This window comes from Lynx canadensis, chromosome C2, assembly GCF_007474595.2.
Source record: "Lynx canadensis isolate LIC74 chromosome C2, mLynCan4.pri.v2, whole genome shotgun sequence".
NCBI classification, from domain to species: Eukaryota; Metazoa; Chordata; class Mammalia; order Carnivora; family Felidae; genus Lynx; species Lynx canadensis.
In genome coordinates this window covers 155,448,987-155,467,432 of record NC_044311.2, presented here as the reverse complement: position 1 = coordinate 155,467,432, position 18,446 = coordinate 155,448,987, and the positions used below count along the sequence as shown (strand labels likewise).

General features: G+C 58.7%; 1 protein-coding gene and 1 long non-coding RNA gene across 2 annotated transcripts in view; one reads left to right on the top strand and one right to left on the bottom strand.

Annotated features, from left to right (window-relative positions):
• SLC37A1 (solute carrier family 37 member 1) overlaps positions 1–18,446 on the bottom strand; it is a 61,804-nt gene that overhangs the window by 15,884 nt on the left and 27,474 nt on the right. Inside the window, exons 9-15 of the mRNA XM_030328980.1 lie at positions 14,579–14,616; positions 12,781–12,861; positions 6,269–6,400; positions 3,859–3,949; positions 1,554–1,616; positions 1,149–1,234; positions 146–194 (exon numbers count right to left, since the gene is read on the bottom strand). Of these exons, the coding sequence (XP_030184840.1) occupies positions 146–194; positions 1,149–1,234; positions 1,554–1,616; positions 3,859–3,949; positions 6,269–6,400; positions 12,781–12,861; positions 14,579–14,616 (540 nt within the window). The remainder of the gene's footprint in view (positions 1–145; positions 195–1,148; positions 1,235–1,553; positions 1,617–3,858; positions 3,950–6,268; positions 6,401–12,780; positions 12,862–14,578; positions 14,617–18,446) is intronic.
• On the top strand, positions 9,299–12,071 carry LOC115523220. The gene is made up of 2 exons (XR_003971671.1): positions 9,299–9,395; positions 9,773–12,071. It is a non-coding gene; the product is annotated as an uncharacterized LOC115523220 (long non-coding RNA).

Here is an 18,446-nt window from a genome sequence, read left to right as displayed (position 1 = left end):
CACGAGGGACATGGGACTATCTGGGCCACCCCACAGGCTCCGTTTACACCAGCCGAATGCCTCCACACTAATTTGTTGCTCTGCTTCATCAAGCCGTGTGGACAAAAACCGCACACAGAAGACAAGAAAGGCCGTGGGGACTCACCTATCGTGGCTTCTAGGCCCATTCTGCTGATGGTGGAGAACATGTAGAGCTGTGAACGGTGTAAAACCAGGGGGACAACCGGTCACTGTGCGCAGCCGGATGCTGCCCGGGCCGGCGGTTCTCAGACAGCCGACCAGAGAGGGGGCCCCTAAGAAGGAGCGGGGGCCCTGCGGCCCCCGCCAGGCGCTGTGAAGCCTGGTGCCCTGTCCCCACGCGCGGGCTCTGATGGCACCTCCCGCTGAGCTCCCAGGGCCGGGCACACGGCCTGGGGCAGCTCTCCCTGGGATCCACGCCTCAGTCCGACCGTCCCCTCCTCGGGCCGTCTGCCTAAACGGGTGCACCTGCTGAGGGGGTCCTGAGGCAGGGGCCACGGGGCCACACTGACGTTTTCTCAGTGAGGTTCTCTGCGGGTCTGCGTCAGGCAGCATCCAGGCCCTGAGACGCCGGACAGCCGGGCCTCGTTCCGGACACAGCCCAGCCGAGTGGCAGGCGGGCACGTGTGTGCCGTGCAGGCCGATGAGTGACGGTACTATTGTTGTGACAATAGAGACAGGCACACAAAGGGAAGGTCACCTGCCCTAGGTCATTGTTACCAAATGCGTTCAAAGCAGTGGAAGCCAGCACTACCGTAGGCAGGGCTGCTGCCGCCTGGGGAGGTGGGGGACCCTAGAGGCTGAGTAGGAGACTGTGGGGGAGGGGCCAGGGCCAGGGGAGGGGGCACCCAAAGGGGAGCCAGGGATGAATGAAGAGAGTGGCCCAGCAACGTGCAGAGGGCAGGGGAGACATCTGGGGAAGGAGGCTTGGCAGGCTCAGTGGGGGGACACGCTGAGGGGGTTCTGAGGCCACGGCCAGTATCCAGAAACCATGAGTCGCAAATGGGGCTGAGCCCGGGCTGGAGGTGCCGGTGTGTGTAGGTGGGGGGGGGAGGGGGGGAGGCGGCTGCTCCCGGAGGCTTGGGGTCCAGACGGGGCAGGGGGTGGGGTGGGATGGGGGCCCGGCTCACCGTGGGGGCCGCAAGCAGAAGCATCAGGCCACAGGTGGAGGCCCGCTTCTCCAGTCGATCTGAGATCACGCCCGCCAGGATCCCACCTGCAATGCAGAGGGGGTGCTTGGGTCCCCGGGGCAAGATCCCACGGAGAGAGAGTGGAATATGCAAGACGGCAGTGAGGAGAGAATAATCTCCCTCTCCACGTCCCTGTCCACCCTCGCCGTTAGCCACGTCCCCATCCCTCCCCGAGCGGGACTGTCCTCCCAGAGTGACGGCCATACGTCCACTTGGGTGATCTGACGGTTTGGGGAATGCGTGTTCCTCCCGATAGGAAGTCAACTCAGAGGGAACACGGACGCAGGTGTCCAAATGCCACCATCCAAGTTTCCGTCCACGTGCGACAGGGAGGGAGGGACTCACCGAAGATCCCGCCCACGTCAAACAGGGTGGAGAGCTCCCCGGCTTGTCTGGCATCAAGGTGATCTAACAAAACGACAAGTGTCCCCGTGAGCAAGTCACAGCAAAGTAAGACCGTGCGTGGCGCTCCTGTCTCCTAGGCATGACCTGAGCCAAGCCGCAGTTAGGGGTGAACTCGGGGTAAAGGAAAAACAGCAGAGCCTGCTACGTGGGGAGACGCGCAGGAAGGATGAAAGCGAAACGCTCTTCGCCGGAATAGGAGGATCCATCCGCGTGGCTCGGCCTGACTCCCACCCCTCTGGTCCAGTGTCCGTCCCTGGGGTAGCCACAGGTTAGGCGCAGCCCCGAAGGTGCAAGAAATGCCTGGCACAGAGGCTCCGGCACCTGGGCGCGCCCTGGGACACTCGGCGGGCCCCGAGGAACTCCTCAGACAACGGGGAGGGAGCCACGCTGGGCTCCAAGGGGACTGAGGTTGGCCAGTGCAGGAGAAGCGGGCTTGGGACGCATGTGGGACCATCAGTCGAGTCCAGCCTTTCCTGGTGTCCTCAAGGCACATACATCCAAGGGACTTAGCTTCTTCTAATCACTCAGACTAGAAAAGCCAGCAATTCGTGACTGGAGTCCTAAAAGTGTCACCCCTTCTGCAATCATGGGGGAACAAAGGAAGAAAGAAGGTATGACGTCTGTCTACACAGCGTGCGGCTTGCCTGCCCTAATGGGGGTCTCTGGTCTACACTGAGTATGGCTTGCCTGCCGTAATGGAGGGGGGTCTCCGGTCTACACCACGTGCGGCTTGCCCGCCCTAATGGAGAGGGGGTCTCCTGTCTACACTGAGTATGGCGTGCCTTCCCTAATGGAGGGGGTTGCTGGTCTACACCACATGCAACTTGCCCGCCCTAATGGAGAGGGGGGTCTCCGGTCTACACCGCATGCGGCTTTCCCACCCTAACGGAGAGGGGGTTGCTTGACAGGGAGCAACTGCCTTCCCTCCTTCCCAGACTCTGTCCCCCATAACGTGGCGGTCCCCTTACTGCCTCACCTGCTGTCCCTCTGAAACTCAGCCCTCCTGCCCCGGGCTCACAGCCACGTCTGCTGGACCTTGTGGCCGTGGGGAGTATGTGGTGCGGGGGCCCAGGGCACGCAGCCCCAAGCAGGGCCACTTTGACCTGAAGACTATTTTGAGTTGAAAGCAATCGAAGCCCGGCAGATTCGGGAACGTTCCTCACCTCGCCCACAACTGCCCACATTCGCGCTGGAAGGCAGAGCCCGAGCAGGGAGCGAGCTCTCCCAGACGCTCCTCTGCACCTAAGGGCCTGGTCTGCACAGCGGGGCGGACGCCGTCTCCCAACACCTCCTCTCCCCTTCCTGCCAGCGTCCTCCCCCTTCGGGACCCCCAGAGCCCACCCCCTCCCGGGCTCAGGACGTCCTACTGGCCTCCTGTTGCCTGACTGTCTCCGGAGTGTCCACGTCTTTGTGGATTCCCCGTAGGCACCAAACTCCATTTGATTTCCTCCTGCTCATGTGTCTCGGGTCAATTTGACTCTCAGCCCAGCCACAAGGACCTTGAAGGGCAGAGAAAGGTCTTCCTCCCCGACAGCGGTCTGTACTCTGTGAACCCCCGGATTCCACATCTCCCCTCGCTGCCACACTCCCCAGAGCCTACATCTCCCGGGGACCCTTGCAAGCCCTGTCCCCCGGCCCCTCTGACGGTCCCCGTGCCCTTTCGGCCGTGTCTGCAGCCCCCGCACTCAAGGCTCCTTTAAGAACTGTGGTCACACGCAGCACAGGGAGGGTGACGGTGCCACGGAGCTGTGGGTTCGGTCACATGTACAGCTTCGGCCGTGGCTGGACTTCAGGAACCCAAGACAAGCTGTCAGCTGTCCCTAAAACTAGAGCTCTTCCCCAAGCAGCCATTTCCAGGTCGGATTAGTCAGCCTTTATTATCTCAATCCCCAAGGCCTCCTCCCCGCGCCGCGGCTGTGACGTGAAGTTCCAGGCAGACTAAATTTAAACGCAGGCCGCCCCAGATAGTTAGAGCCCCGTGGAATTGGCAGCCGCAGCTGGGCTATAACGTGGGCCCTTTAAGCCCCATCAAGGTTATTACGGCCACGGAACTTTCGTACCCGAATTCTCTTTTTGTCCATATGTTTCTCTAATCACACGTTGTGTGGTTCAAAAGCACGTCTCAAATCCTCGGGCCCCACGCGTGCCCTTTCCTTCCGAGACCGCAGAAGCCAGCACACGAGAGGGGCGCCGGTCAAGGCCCTGCATGAGCTTAACGTCTGTGTTTCCAGACGCACACACTCACCCACACTGGTGATGTAGAGCGGGAGCCAAAACAGGAAGGTGTAGCTGACCAGCTTTGCAAACAGCAAACACAGAGAGAACTCGATCACACCCTGAACGGGAGACAGAGAGCCGGTGTTTACCCCAATGTGTACTCTGCAGGTTGACTTACACGTGCGACCGAATTATGAATGACTTCGTTCCCATGCCATCGGCTGGCATCTCTGGCCTGGGCAGCTGCAGACGCTGCAGGGAGAGAGGATGCGGGACCTATAGGGCAGGGTGCCGCCTGGGGATAGGGGAGCGGGGAGGGGCGTGCCCAGGGCGCATAAGAGTGCACGCTGACATGACTACCACATCGCACGGCTCTGGGAACTTAGCGGTGAGAGGAGCTCTCCAACAGCGTGCCTGGAGGGGCCATCTCATCACCGCGCACCCAGCGCTCTCTCTCCCCGGACCGGAATCCACTGCAAAGGACACGGTAGCCGCCCCACACTGAACAGCCTTCCCCCTGCCGCACGCACGGTCGCCCGCACCCTGCCCATGCTCAATACACCGGGGGTGCTGGGAAGTCACCTGGAAGAGAGACGTAGGCCTCCCCGAGGAAACCAAGGTCTGCGGCCTGAGAGCTAAGGGGAGACACCTGCTCGAGTTTAGGTCCACTTTTAGAAAGAGGTGGCATTTTGAGACAGTAATTCAGGGTATCACTGGGAAATCTGGGTGAGAGAAGGGGTAACCCTAAGGCAGCATGCGGGGTGCGTGCGGGAACACCCCCCAAAACTGGGCGGAGGACCCAGCTCCCAAGTGATGTGATTTCGAGATTAAAAGAGTCAGGGTCTCACAGCGGCGACCCAATAATGAGGACGTGCGCGTGACCGGCCTCATGCTAACCAGGCGCCTGGCGTGGTGCTCACTGCGGAACGAATGGTCTCACGAAATCCTCAGAACGTGAGGCAAGTCCTACACCAGGCTCTGAGCCCGATTCGCAGATGGGGAAGCGGAGGCTCAGAGTGGTTGCCAACTTGCCCGGGACGCCCAGGGCGTCCGCAGCTGGGCCAGGGTGAAGCAGGCCGGGGTTCTGAGGCTGCTCCGTCCACAATGCCACGTTTCCTATGTGACCGTGGCACCCCGCCCCACCCTCAGCCCAGCATCCGGACCGTAAGGCGCCACAGAAAAGTTGCTTGTTATTCACAACAAAATTTTAAAGGTAACTTTTTTTTTTTTTTTTTAAACCGGCATCTCCTACAGGCCACCCACATACTGGTGACTCTGGGAGTCCCGGCCTGGGCTTCAACGTTCCCCACTGGCTGGAGACCAGCCTCACCCAGTCACGAAAGGGCCTCTGGACCCATGTTCCCCCCGCCCTTTCTCGCTGAGGGCCCACGAGGGTGCGGTCTGGGCGTGAAATCTGCAGCAGCCCGTCACACCCGAGGGCAGGAGCCCAGACGTTTCCAGGTGTGGTCCACGAGGTCTGGCAGCAGCGAGGGCCTGGACATCCTTCCCTGCGTGGGCAGGGTCTGCTGTCTCCCCTCCGCACCTGCTTCTGCCCCCGGCTCTGCCGTTCCCGCCCACCACGGCTCGCCACGTTAGAAGAACACATCTCCCCTGTGTCTCTGCGAGCTCCCCGGATCCTCTGCTGAGGGAGCCCAGGGCTTTAATGCAAGAAAAGTCTAAACCCACAAGAAATCGCACCCCTGCACCCCTCCCCCACCCGTCTGGGGTCTCTTCTCCCCGGGCCCCCTTCAAGCCCTGATCGCGTACTGCTGCGCCCGCCAGCAGGTGCCACGCACGCCCGTCAGTCTGGAGCCAGGGCCCGCCGCCTCCCCACGGACCAGCGCACCTGAGCTTTAAACCCCAAACAGGTGCACAGGCTGCACACCGCAGCTGTGCGTCCTGGGGTGGCTTCCTGCCCTCCCCCCGGCTCGCCCTCCCCCTCCCCCCTTCCCCAGTAGCACACGTGGCTCACGCGGACTAGATGTGTTCTCCTAAAAGCACTTCAGAGGGTAGAGAAAATGGAGCGGGCCCACCCACACCACAGAGCGGAAGTCGGGGACAGTGCCTCCCCGGGACTCTCGGTCAGGGTCTTCGGGGCCAGGGAAGGGCTGGGCCAGGAGGGGCTTCAGGCCCTGCCGAAGCCAGACTTTCTGGTTTTCCAAGGGGGGACGGGAAGCCCTACTCGTCCGGGAAGCGGGTCAACGTCTACTCGGAGGCAACTAACTTGAAACCTTTCAGGCACCGGGTGTGAGTCCGACCCTGCGCCTCACTCAGACCCAAGACCACCTGTTGGCGGCTTCTGGTTTACGCTGTAGATTTCTAACCCCCGGATTATAGAACCACAGACTTTTTGTTTAAAGCTTGATCCACAGGCCAGTTCTCTTCACAGCAGGCGAAAGCGGCCCTTTCCGAAACCCTTCCCAGGCACGCGTACTCACGGGGATTCTCAAGGCCCCTGTGAAGCTGATGGCGGCCATGCTGCCCCCGCCGTCGGCCGGGAGGACGACGACGTGGCTCTGATGGACCGGGTGCTTTCCGTCTGACAGCAGTAGGCACTGGATCTCGGGGTCCTGGCGGTGAAGCCCGTTGGGAAGAAAAGAGACAAGAGGGGTTAGCAGGCATCCGGCTGAAGTGAGGCCGCAAGTCCTAGGGCAGCCGCTGCCCCGCCAGGTCTCGGGGGCGGCCTTTACAAAACGCTACAAACATACAAAATCCTTGGGCCCGGCAATCTAGGATTCTGCCCGTGAAAGACAGTCGGAAAGGCGGAAAAATACGATACGGTGAACGCCACGCCCCCGTTGGGAGAAACGGGTAAAGCGCATCCACAAAAACAACATAATCTGGCAGCAGCGGTAAAAACAAACCAACAGCTTGTGAGGTTTTGACGCTTATGTCACATTGAGTAACAAAACATTCCGAACTGCGTTTTCATTATGATCTTAAGGAACACTGAACACGTACGTATGTTTCTCTATCGGGGTAACTGGCGGGATCTGATGATGGGGGAAGAGCAGCTAACTTCTAAGCTGACAGTGGTTACTGCCGGGTGACAGAATTGCATGTAATTTCTAGGGAGGGGTCAAAAATTCTTCACACGGCCCTGTGTTTTCTAAGGAGCTCACACTGGACGCAGGCGTGTTACCAGAAATTGCATTATTTTAAAATTCATAAACCACTTCCAATATCCTGTGAATCCTGCTTCTGGGCATTCCTTCAGGACAAAGTGTGCCTTCACGAAAGCAAAGAACAGTGCTCCCCCGTTCAGGGATGGGGGCCCAGCCAGGGCCGGGATGACCTAATGACACTCTTCATGAGTGAACCATGAACCGCAAAGACTTCCAAAGCAGTGTTTCTGTGCATGAACACTTTCCACAAAGCCGAACGGTTTTGTCGCGTTTCCCTCGCTATAACCTGTGCAAGTTGGATATTCGGGATTCTCCTCCAGTGAAACACAGAAACTGGAAGACCGGGGGTGGGGGGTGGGGGTGGGGACAGTCCCTGTGGGGGACAGTCCGACGCCCGCCGGGAGCCCCGCGCCTCGCCCTCGGCCCTTCGCCTCGGGACGGCCCAAGATCCACACCTCCGGGAGGCTGGCTTCCGGCCCCGCGTGGCCTGGGGACGAACACACTCACGTGTAAGCGTACAATCTGATGTTTCCGACTGGGGATGACAACCCCCGGTGTGACCGCACATCTTCCCAACCACGGTCCCGCAACAGCACACGGACACAGAAGACTTCCGTCTGAGTCTGTGCTGAATACGCGTCTCTCTCCTGAATGATGCTGGCTGTCCAGTTTAGGAGGCCACATCAGCAGCAACCACACGCTGCAGACTCGGGGCTCGGAGGGGCTCCGGCGCTCAGGCTCTTCCCCAGGCCAGTCACCGCAATCTCGGGGGGCAGGCCGCGGGTGAGTCGGTGTGCAGTCAAGGCCGAAAGCTGGACAGGTTTTTTTTTTTTTAATTCTGAATTTTCAGGTGTGGATTATACACACAGGAATCAGTCCCGCAGCGTGTGGTGTCACCAATTTCATGAAGACTCTCCCCAAACCTATACAATCTCATATATCTCATTAAACTGCTTCTTCCTCTAAAATTTAAAAAAATGCGTATTTATTTTTGAGAGAGAGACAGAGCACAAGCAGGGGAGGGTAGAGAGACAGAGGGAGACACCGAATCTGAAGCAGGCTCCAGGCTCTGAGCTGTCAGCACACAGCCCGATGTGGGGCTCGAACTCACAGACCGTGAGATCATGACCTGAGCCGAAGTTGGACGGACGCTTAATCGACTGAGCCGTCCAGGTGCCCCGAAACTGCTTCTTTGAATAAAAGATGTAAAACACTTGCTAACGAATGGAATGAAGAGTCTAAATTACAAAATGTATGAAAAAATTTTATAGGAGAAAATAAAGATTTTCAGATGAGTTAATATCTATGTGTAGCTGTCGATACAGTTACTATACTCTCTTAATAAGATACTGTATGTAAAATTTTAACTCCAGTATCAGGAACACAGTGTGATATCAGTTTCAGGTGTACAATGTGGTAACTCAACACTCCCACATGACACTCGGTGCTCATCACAGTAAGTGTCCTCGTCAATCCCCATCACCGGTTTCCCCCATCCCCCCACCCCCATCCACCTCCCCTCTGGTGACCATCAGTTTGTTCTCTATAATTAAGAGTCTGTTTCTTGGGGTGCCTGGGTGGCTCAGTCGGTTAAGCATCTGACTCTTTTTTTAATTTTATTTTTGAGAGAGAGAGAGAGAGAGAGAGAGAGAGAGACAGAGAGAGAGAGACAGAGAGAGAGAATGGATCATGACCCACCCGAGCTGAAATCAAGAGGCAGATGCTTAGCTGACTGAGCTACCCAGGCACCCTAAGCATCTGACTATTGATCTCACGGTCGTGAGTTCAAGCTCCACCCTGGGTTCCACACAGGGCTCCATGCCGGGTGTGGAGCCTATTTAAAAATGAAAAAAAGTCCATTTTTTGGTTTGTCTTTCTGTTTTTTTCCCTTTGCTCATTTGTCTTGTTTCTTAAATTCTACATATGAGTGAAATCCTATGGTATCCGTCTTTCTCTGACCGACTTCTTTCTCTTGGTGTAATACTCTCTAGCTCCACCCACATCATTGCAAATGGCAAGATTTCATCCTCTTCTATGGCTGAGTAACATTCCGTTGTATATAATACACCGCATCTTCTTTATCCGTTCTTCAGTTCACGGACACTTAGGCTGCGTCCGTGTCTTGGCTGTTGTAAGTAATGCTGCTATAAACATAGGGGTGCGTGTATCCTTCTGAATTAGTGTTTTTGTATTTTTTGGGGAAATGCCCAGTCGTGTGATTGCGGAGTCACAGGGTAGGTAGTTCTACTTTTAACTTTTTGAGCAAGCGCCGTAACACTGTTCCAGAGCGGCTGCACCAGTCTGCATTCCCACCAACAGTGCACGAAGGTTCTTTTTTCTCCACCTTGGCCAGCGCCTGTTGTTTCTTGTGTTGATTTCAGCGGTTCTGACAGATGTGAGGTGATACCACGTTGTAGGTTTGATTTGCCTTTCCTCCATGGTAAGTGATGTTGAGCATCTGTTCGTGTGTCTGTTGGCCGTCTGGATGTCTTCTTTATGTCTGTTCATATCTTCTGCCCATTTTTTAATTGGATTATTTGTTTTTTAGGTGTTAAGCTGTATAAGTTCTTTATATATTTTAGATACTAGTCCTCTCTCAGGTATGTCATTTGCAAATATCTTCTCCCATTCGGTAGGTTGCCTTTTAGTTTTGACGGTTTCCTTTGCTGTGCAGAAGCTTTTTCTTGATGAAATCCCAACGGTTTATTTTCACTTATGTTTCCCTTGCCTCCGGAGACACAGCTAGAAAGGAGTTGCTGTGGCCAACGTTAGGGACATTACCGCCTGTGTTCTCTTCTAGCATTTTTATCGTTTCAGGTCTAGGACAGGTGTTTTGTAAACACGAAAACAGACTCACCAGTGGATGAGATTCAGCCAGATAAAGAGAAAACATAGAGGGAACAGACCCTGCTCAGCCAAGAGAAGAAGAGCGCCTCTAACTCAGAGCAGGAATTGTACACAGAAACCCGCCTAGTCACAGCCCTTCCTGGTTCCATAAAGCGTGTCTGGATTGCCTGCTGGGCTGGAGAAAAGTCTCGGATCCAGCCCCTCAGCTCTTTATCTAAGCAAGCTTGGTCTTTGTTGGGAAGGGCCTCCTGCCCACACCCACTCATGTTTATGCACAGCCTGGGGGCTCCTACCTACCAAATTCCAGTCCTTGGCAGTGTCTGGAGGAGACAGAGGGAAAAAGGGAAGTCCTGGTGGGTTTTGTAAGACAAATCAGGGGGTGGGGCACCTGAGTGGTTCGGTCCCTTGAGCGTCTGACTCTTGATTTTGGCTCAGGTTTTAATTCCAGGGTTGTGGGATCGAGGCCCAAGCGGGGCCCCTCACTGAGCATGAAAGCCTGCTTGAAAGTCTCTCTCTCTCTCTCTCTCTCTCTGCTCTTCCCCTGTTTGTGCTCTCTCTCTCTCTCAGTGTAAAAAACAGAAACAAAAACAAAAAGACCCCACAACAAACAGGGGAGGAAATCTGCCTCCTCCTTATAGAGCCAGAGACCCACCGGGCGGACCGGACATGGGAAGCCGGGCACCAGGAGCCCCAGGGGATCTGACGGCACCAGCAGGGGCAGAGCTTCCCCAGCCAAGGCAGCCCGCTCCTAGGCTCAGGACTCAGAGGGCAAAAAGGCTCCATGCGATGAACACAGACGCGCACACACGGCGGGTGGAGGGGAAGCGTGCAATCCTGCCCCGACAGAAACCGAAGCCCACGGCACGCCCTGTGCTGCCCAAAGCCACACGGAGGAAGGTCTCCCCCAGAGAGCGTGGATTCCCACCGACCGGTGCGCCACGTGGAATCACCTCTGGCATTAAAACGCCCACTCAGCGCCAAGCATTGGCTGAGCCCCGGACGGCCAGAAAGACCCTCAGAGAAGCCGAGGATGACGGTGACGTGGGCCGCCAAGGGTGACAAATTCCCACCAGCCAGCCACAAGCCGAGCATCACAAAGACCCCCATGGAAGAGGGTCCACCTGGCTCGTGATGCCTGAGCCTCTCCCTCTTTGTTCGAACTCGCCTCCCCACGCGCCCCTGGCTTCACGTCTTTTCTCGCCAAGTTGCTAAGAATCACGCGTGGCCCAGATGCCACGGTGATGAAGGTGATGAGGGGGTGGGCGCTGCTCAACTCTGGGCCCCGCGGATCCGAGCTCGGTCACTCCGGGAGAGGGGACAACAGGGTGTCCTGCCAAACTGGAGGGACATCCTGCCTGGTGACCCAAGAGTCCCCCCCCCCCCCCCCCCCGCACTTCAGTGGGTGCCGCGTAAGGGACATGGGACCAAAATCTGCCCGGTCACGGGCACATCAAGGCCAGCCTGTGGTGTGGCCGGGCCTGAAAAGACCCGCCAGGGCCTCTAAACATGCCACTGTCTCTCTGGTGACATGCTGGTCAACGGAAGGCAAGAGGGAAGTTACGCTCAGAAGACGTGGTTAGCCGTACCGGATGGCACGCTGCCAGAACACGCGGCCTGGGGGTCTCGCCTCAGAGGAAGAGGTGAGTCTTCAGTGACAGCCAGAGGGGCGTCACAGCCATTCGGACATCGGTTAACATCTGGTGGTGTGGACCGACTGTATGTGTTCCTCCCAGATTCCCGTGTGGGACCCCAAGCCCCGAGTGGTGGGCAGAGAGGTCAGGATGGGATCAGCGCCTTGTGAGAAGAGGCCCCGGGAGCCCGCGTCTCTCCCTGTGCTCTGTCTCTGAGCACCCAGGGAGAAGGCAGGCGTCTGCGAGACCCCACGCCTGCCGGTGCCTTGACCCTGGACTTCCAGCCTCCAGAAACAACTGTTTGAAACGCGAGGGAAAAATGCGCGTCGTTTAAGCCGCCCAGTCCGCGGTATTCTTGTCCCGGGGGCCCAAACTAACACACCCAATTGTTGACATGCACACTCAGCAGAGAGTAGAGGGTTCACAGGACTCCAGCGGCATTTCCCCCAGCTCCGAGAACCAAGACGTGCGAGACGTCATTTTTCCCTTTTCCGCCACTTCAGCCACCACAAATAAACTTCCTTAGGCAGTAAAGGAAAAAAAGTAAGAAGCCCACGTGGAGCATGTATCCTTCTAGCTGTTTGATTGAAAAAGCAAACAGCTTGTTATTTCAACGACTAAAACGAATCCAAAACGCCCCTGTGGCTCAGTGTGGTCAGTGAAGCGCAGCCATACGAGAAAGTTCTGGGCGGTATCCTGGAGGGGGGAGGCCCACCGGCTGCATCGAGGCTTCCCTTCTGAGGACGACCAGGCAGGCAGCTGCGCACTCGGTGCCTCAGTTTCCTCCTCTGTAACACGGGAGTGGCAGTGCAGAGGGATAGGAGATGATTTTACGTTATCTCTTGGGCCCACCTCACTCGCCAGCCCTCCCTGTGTGGCCCCTGAACCCCTTGGCCCAGGTCCGCTCAGGCCCGCCCCCCTTCACGGCTCTGTCCACGCCCCCTGCTTAGGGATGGCTCCCCACACGAGGCCTGAACCAGCGCCCGCTCAGCCGTCTCGGCGGGCTCTGTGCCTGGCATTTAGCTGCTGCAGGAAACTGCTGGTTTCCCCTCTGTCCCCCACCCGCCCCCCCAGAACGTGAGTCCACGGGAGCAGCGGGGACGGTGTGACTGCCGCTCAGGGCGTGGCCTGACGCGGAGCACGCCTGGGACACTGAACGCTGAGCACAGCCGTTGAATGAGGGCATCGCTTCCAAATTTGATTACAGACTTAAAGTAAGTCCAGCCTGTTGCCCAAAGAAATCGCGCACGGGCGGGCTCAGGTCTCATGCAGGAAACTCGAGGCCCAAGTCTGTCACCGAGGCAGGACTCGGATTTCCGCAAAGCGGCGGGGGCTCGTTCGACTCACCAGGGGCTTGTTCTCGTCGTCCGTGAAGACTTGCTTCTGCAGCCTGAATCTGTGTGCGCCGTTCTCGTGGCCCCTCGAATGCTGGGTCAGAAGAGCAGAGCGTTACAGCGGTTCCCGAATGGACAGCGGCGACCACAGTGGCCACCCCAGAGCAAGGGGCACCGTGCAACACGTCCCAGGACAGGTGCCGGGGGGGAGCAAGACACACGACTAAGATAAAGCAACAGGTAATCGGGGGCTCTGGACCCTCAGACAAAAGACGTGGAAAGAAGATCTTTCTTGACGAATAAGCCAAGACTGAGGGATAAGGAAACGTAAAAATGCTGATTACGGCAACCTAATTGTCCTTACTGGCTTTGACGGTTTTCAGTGACGCACGGAAAGGCCTGTAGAAACGATACAGGGCAGTGTCCTTCTCTAACGAGTGTGGAACAGAGGCCCTGCCGGGGTCAGCAGCACGATTCAGGGCAGGGCGTTTTCACGGACACTAGTCACTGCACAACCAAAAACCGATCCTTACGAGCTGTGAAACGGAAATTCATGCTCGCGGCAGGAAAATGGCTTTTAAAATGTTTTACAATATCAACTATAGTTTTTTTTTTTTTTTTTAAACGTGTTAACCTTCCTGAAGGTCGTGATTTTCAAAATTGGGTTTGTTTTCATTCAATAAGGCAACCGGAACCCCTCTTTTCAGATTGTGCTTAAAGGCTCCAAGTATTAACAAGAGGGAGTCTCTGGCTCCCTCTCTTGCACGGCGGCGGGCGCTGTCCGGGAGCAGTGGGCCTTGGCCGTGAGCGAGAGGGGCTCCTGCCTGCGCGGTCACCTCCCACTGGGGAGACCAGCGGCAAGGGGTAAACGAGATGTACTGGGTAAAGCCAGGTAGAGTAGGAGGCGGTTAACCAAGTCAGTGATGTGCCCTGACTTCCCAAGCAAAGCGTGAAACACGGGTTTGGGAGGAGCAAGGGCGCAGTGTTTGAGGAAACTGATGAGCAGTGGCTCAGAGGGGAGAGGACGGTGCCAGGGGCCAGCCTGGTGGACGTGACGTCCCAGGAGCTGGCCTGCCCACAGGGGGGACAGTGGTTCCCCGACTGAGACGGGGACAGCCGGGGCCCGGCTGTTTATGGGGTGAGGTGGAGAGATTACTGGGTCGTGGCTCGTCTGAGACGCCTCTACGGGGGTGGCAGGTGGGCAGTGCCCTGTGTGACCGTGGTGCTCAGGGAGAGGCCCCGCTGACAGTGTGGAGAGGACTCCCCACTGGCGCACGGGGGGTGCCGAGGCAGGGCCCGAACGTATCTCCAGCGGTGAGAGCACAGAGGACGGGGGAAGGAAGAGGCTGGGGTGCTGACGCATCTGAGGCTGCAGGGACCCTGGCGGGCTGTTTCGACGGCCCAGCATGGGCCGGAGGGAAGGCAGGAGGCGTGCACGTGAAGTCAGCGAGGGTGGCCCGCGGGGACTGCTCCACGGTCAGCGGGGGACTGGGCGTAAGGGCCACAGGGGCTCCGCCCGGGGAAGGGACACCACCTGCCGGGCGCGGCAGAGGAGCAGGGGCCCGGCCTCAGGTCAGCCTCTGGGGGGGACGTCCCGGCCCGGACTGCCCCAAACTTCTTGTCTGGGGGTCTGTCGCCACGGTCATGACTAGCCCTCTCCTGGCACTGCCAATACTTCGAGGGTGGGACCCTGTCCACACTTGGCTACCCACTGACACCGCACAGACCAGCCAGACTGGCGGCGGTCAGCAGACACCTAGCCGACGGCACACGGTCCTGGCAGACACGAGGAGTGGAGAGGGAGTCCTTACCGCCACCAGGGAGGAAGAGCAGGCGATGTCCTTGGGATCTGAAACACCAAACAGAGCAACGTGTGAACCCAGGCCTGAGAGCTTCCACCACAAGAAATGAGACCGCCACGAGCCATCTGATACTTGACCAGACGGAAGGGAAAGACGGCTGCCCGGCGGGGTGAGGCTGCAGCTGGTCAACCCGCCAGGCCGCCCCACGCCCCCTCTTTCCGTCCCCGGGACCACGTGCTCCCCCAGTGCCCGCAGCATGGCAGAGGGAGCCACCGGCAAAGGGAGACCATCACACGTGTGAAAACGTGGGACATATAAAAATAAGCAGAGCACATGTGTGCTACGATGACAGGCCATGGAAAACGCACGTAAGGACAGGAATCAGAAGGAACTGTAGAGGTGGGACAAGCCTCTTTGGAGCAGCTGGTCACTTTCAACATATGTGATGGGCTCGTTAACATTACGGAATGAATTACGAATAAGAGTTAGTGGGGACCAAACATCTATCGTGATTAGAGCAAAATGCCTTTTATCGAAACACGAAGAAGGAAGGACAGGTGCAAAGCCACAGAGCCGACAGCCAGACTCACAGCCTCCAGGAGCTGGGGGACGCGGACCCCCCGCTTCGGAAGCCAGACGGCCGCCCTAACGGGATACACAGGTCCCTTGCTTCGGAACGGCTTTGAAACCCAGATGGCCCCCAGGACCCCCTGCTTTGGAACCCAGACACTGCCTTAAACAGCCCGGCCCTTCCTCCTACCCAGAATCCGGTCTTTGTGTAACTTTTGGTGAAACAGCTTCACTGCCTTGAAACACAAAGAGCGATGGGGCTTTCAGCTTCCCACAGCTGAGTTCCCTCTGGGGACACGGGGATGACAGCCACGGGGGGGCCCCACCGGACTGAACACACATTCTGCTGGACCGGCAGCTCTTCCACGTCTGCCGTGCGTGGCCGCTTGGCACTGGCGGTCCCGGTGGCACACCTGAGATGTGCCGTCACTGCTTACAGTGATGTCAGCGGTGCGCAGGTGGCTTTCCCCAGGGAGGCCACTGTGAGGTCCCCAAGGGTCAGTCAGGGGTCGCCACTCCTCATGAGGCTCGGCCAGTCCCCATGATACGGCCTTCACTGTACGGGGCATCGGCACAAAGGACGCTCGGATGGGACACGCCGCAGAGCGGCTTCCCAGGCCGACCCAGAGGGGCCCGAGAACGGGGGACCGGGAGGGACCCCGGTCACGAGAAGGGTGGGGAGGGAGCGGAGAGAAACCAGCAAGGCGCACGTCGACTGGCCTCCCCTGTGTTGAGGGCTCTGCCGGCAGCGTCGCCCGTCCTGACAGCTGGCCGTCATCACCGTGCACACGGAGCCTCCTGGTCACGTGGACAGAACACGGTCCCCCCTCCCCCGGCAGAAAGGCCCCAGTTTTGTTCTGCTGTGGGGGAGGGCAAGCGGCCTCCTTTAGGCTGACGTGCCCTGCGTCCGCGTGGACCCGGGCTGACGGGGGACACGCGAAGACGGGCCTCAGGCGCGAGAGCCTGGCCGGGGCCCGGGCGAGGAGGACGGGAAGGGTCTGAGCCTGCATGCCGGGTTCTCTCTGCTCACGCCAGCTCATGCGTGGCGCCTGGGGTCCTGGCACGAGGGAATGTCAGGGGACCACAGAAGCACCTCGTCCCACGAGGCCGGCTAGAGGCGCTGCCTCCAGAGGAAAGTCAGCGGTCAGCACACGGCAGTGCCCGTCAGAGCCGCGTGCACAGAGCCCCCCGACCACGGCTGCGGGGAGATGGGGTGCGTGGCGGGGGCAGGGGGCTTCCCCAGACAGGGCGGCATAGAGTAGAGAGGCCCACTTGGGGGTCGGGGGGGCTGTACTGCGGGATGAGGTCCCCTGCCGACAGGTACGGATGGCAAGTCTGGCCCGCGCGCCGGAGCGATGGGGTCACGAGCCCTGTCGACCTCCTCCTGGCTCCCGTCAGGGGGCCACCTCGGGGGGCTCCGACATCCCTGGCAGGAAAGAGAAGGGCCTGCGGGGACAGGGGGGCCGGAGGCAGGGCGAGGAGGGGTGGAGGCCGCCTCACGTGCGCGGCGAGGGTGGGAAGGGGGACTGTGGTCAGGGGAGTGGGCGTCCCACGAGCAAAGCCAGTCTTTCACTTCACCGGGAGAAAGGGGCTCACGTAATGGAGCGACGGTGGCAGAGAAGACACCCATGTGTGGCGTCTCTCAGACGCTTTCTAAGAGAAGAGTTCCCACAGCCCCAGAGATAATCTCTCAACTCCCTGGGTCCTAGGGAACCCCGGTTTGACAAACAGACTTAAGAAAAACCTACACTCTCTGTTGCACGAAAACGTCTCTCAAATGCATATTGTCTCTGTGACAGAACATAGCGTTTACAACAGAGTTTGGTTTTTTTAATTATCACCTAAATGACAAAAAAAAAAAAAAAAAAACCTTTTGAACTGTATCCACGAGAACACATCCCAGGGACCTAAGGGGTCTGTGGCCAAAGTGCGAGAAAGTCTGAATGGGTGAGCAGGCACCTGTTACACCCCAACCTCACCGTCTACCGTGTGACCTGGGGCAGGGCACCCACGGCCCTGGAGGTCCATGCAACTACACCTGCAGCGAGCCTGGCACGGTGCTGGGGACACAGGAGGCACCTGCTGTACGGTGACACACAATGGTGACACAAGAAGGGCCACTAATTACTCAGAGGGCCTGAAAGATGACTCAAGTCCGGGGCACAGAACAGGGTAAGCGTCGTCCGAAGGCAGTGCCGGGCAAGGCGGGGTGAGGGCGGGGACCAGGTGACTGATCTGGCTCTGGGGGCAGGGGGGGAGGGGGGGCAGGTTCCCTGAGAAACCTGCCCCAGACCGTGAAGGGTGCGGGAGCAGGAGGGCGGGTGTGGGGGGGCCGGGAAGGGGGAGTGGGCAGACACCGCGGGTGGAGCCGCGGAGGGGAGGCACAGGGGCTCGGCCGAGGGCCCGTGTCGCCTGTGGCGAGGGCGCAAAACCTCCTGGACGGGGCCGGGGACACGGGCTCCGAGTCCAGGCCTCCGTCCCACAGCACCGCCCTGCCCAGGGTGCCTCTCAGGCCGCCCCCGTGGTCAGCACGTGGCCTTTCTCCTCAGGTCAAGGACAACCCAGGAGCAGGAGAACGAAGTGCAGGTCCGTCCCCGGGGACCTGTAAGCCTCCGGACAACTTCCTGGGCAGGGTACCTGGCCTCACGGCTCAGCAGGGCCGGGAAAGCAGCTCGGGGGTCACCGCAGGCACCGGATGGAGAGGGGGCCCCCGACCAGGGCTGGTGGGAGGGCAGCTCCAGGAGAGCCCTGCGTGGACCCTCTCTGCCTTGTCCCACCCCCTCAGAAGACACAGGAGTGGTGGCTCCGTGGGAAGGGGGCTCTCGTTTTCCTACCGAGGACGGACCACAGCTTCCTTGTTCTTGGAAACCCTGTCTCGAGTGGGGGACGAGGCCCCGCCCGGGAAAACCGACCCGAACGGTGCTACGATCCCGGCCGGGCTGGCGGATTAATCACTCCTGCCACACACCCCATTCCGTGTCACATTTCCTCTTTCCCCCTAAACCAACCCTTCCTTGGTTGGGGAAGAGAAAAAAAAGGTGCCGTGGACTCTAGACCTCGGGCAGGACACACCCGGGGGCCCCTGCGCACGAGCAAAGAGGACGCGCATTGTTCTCCAGATGACTAATGCGTAAGGGACACTCTGGAGAGCCCCGGGACCGAGCTCCAGGTGCCAGGGAGCCAGCGTGGAGGCCAACAGGGGACACAGGGACCTTTCCGTGGTACCCAAGCTATGGATGCCCGCCACAGGCTGGGTACGTGGGTGAGGCGGCTCTAAACCCCCGTCCGTCTCACGATTCACTGGTCC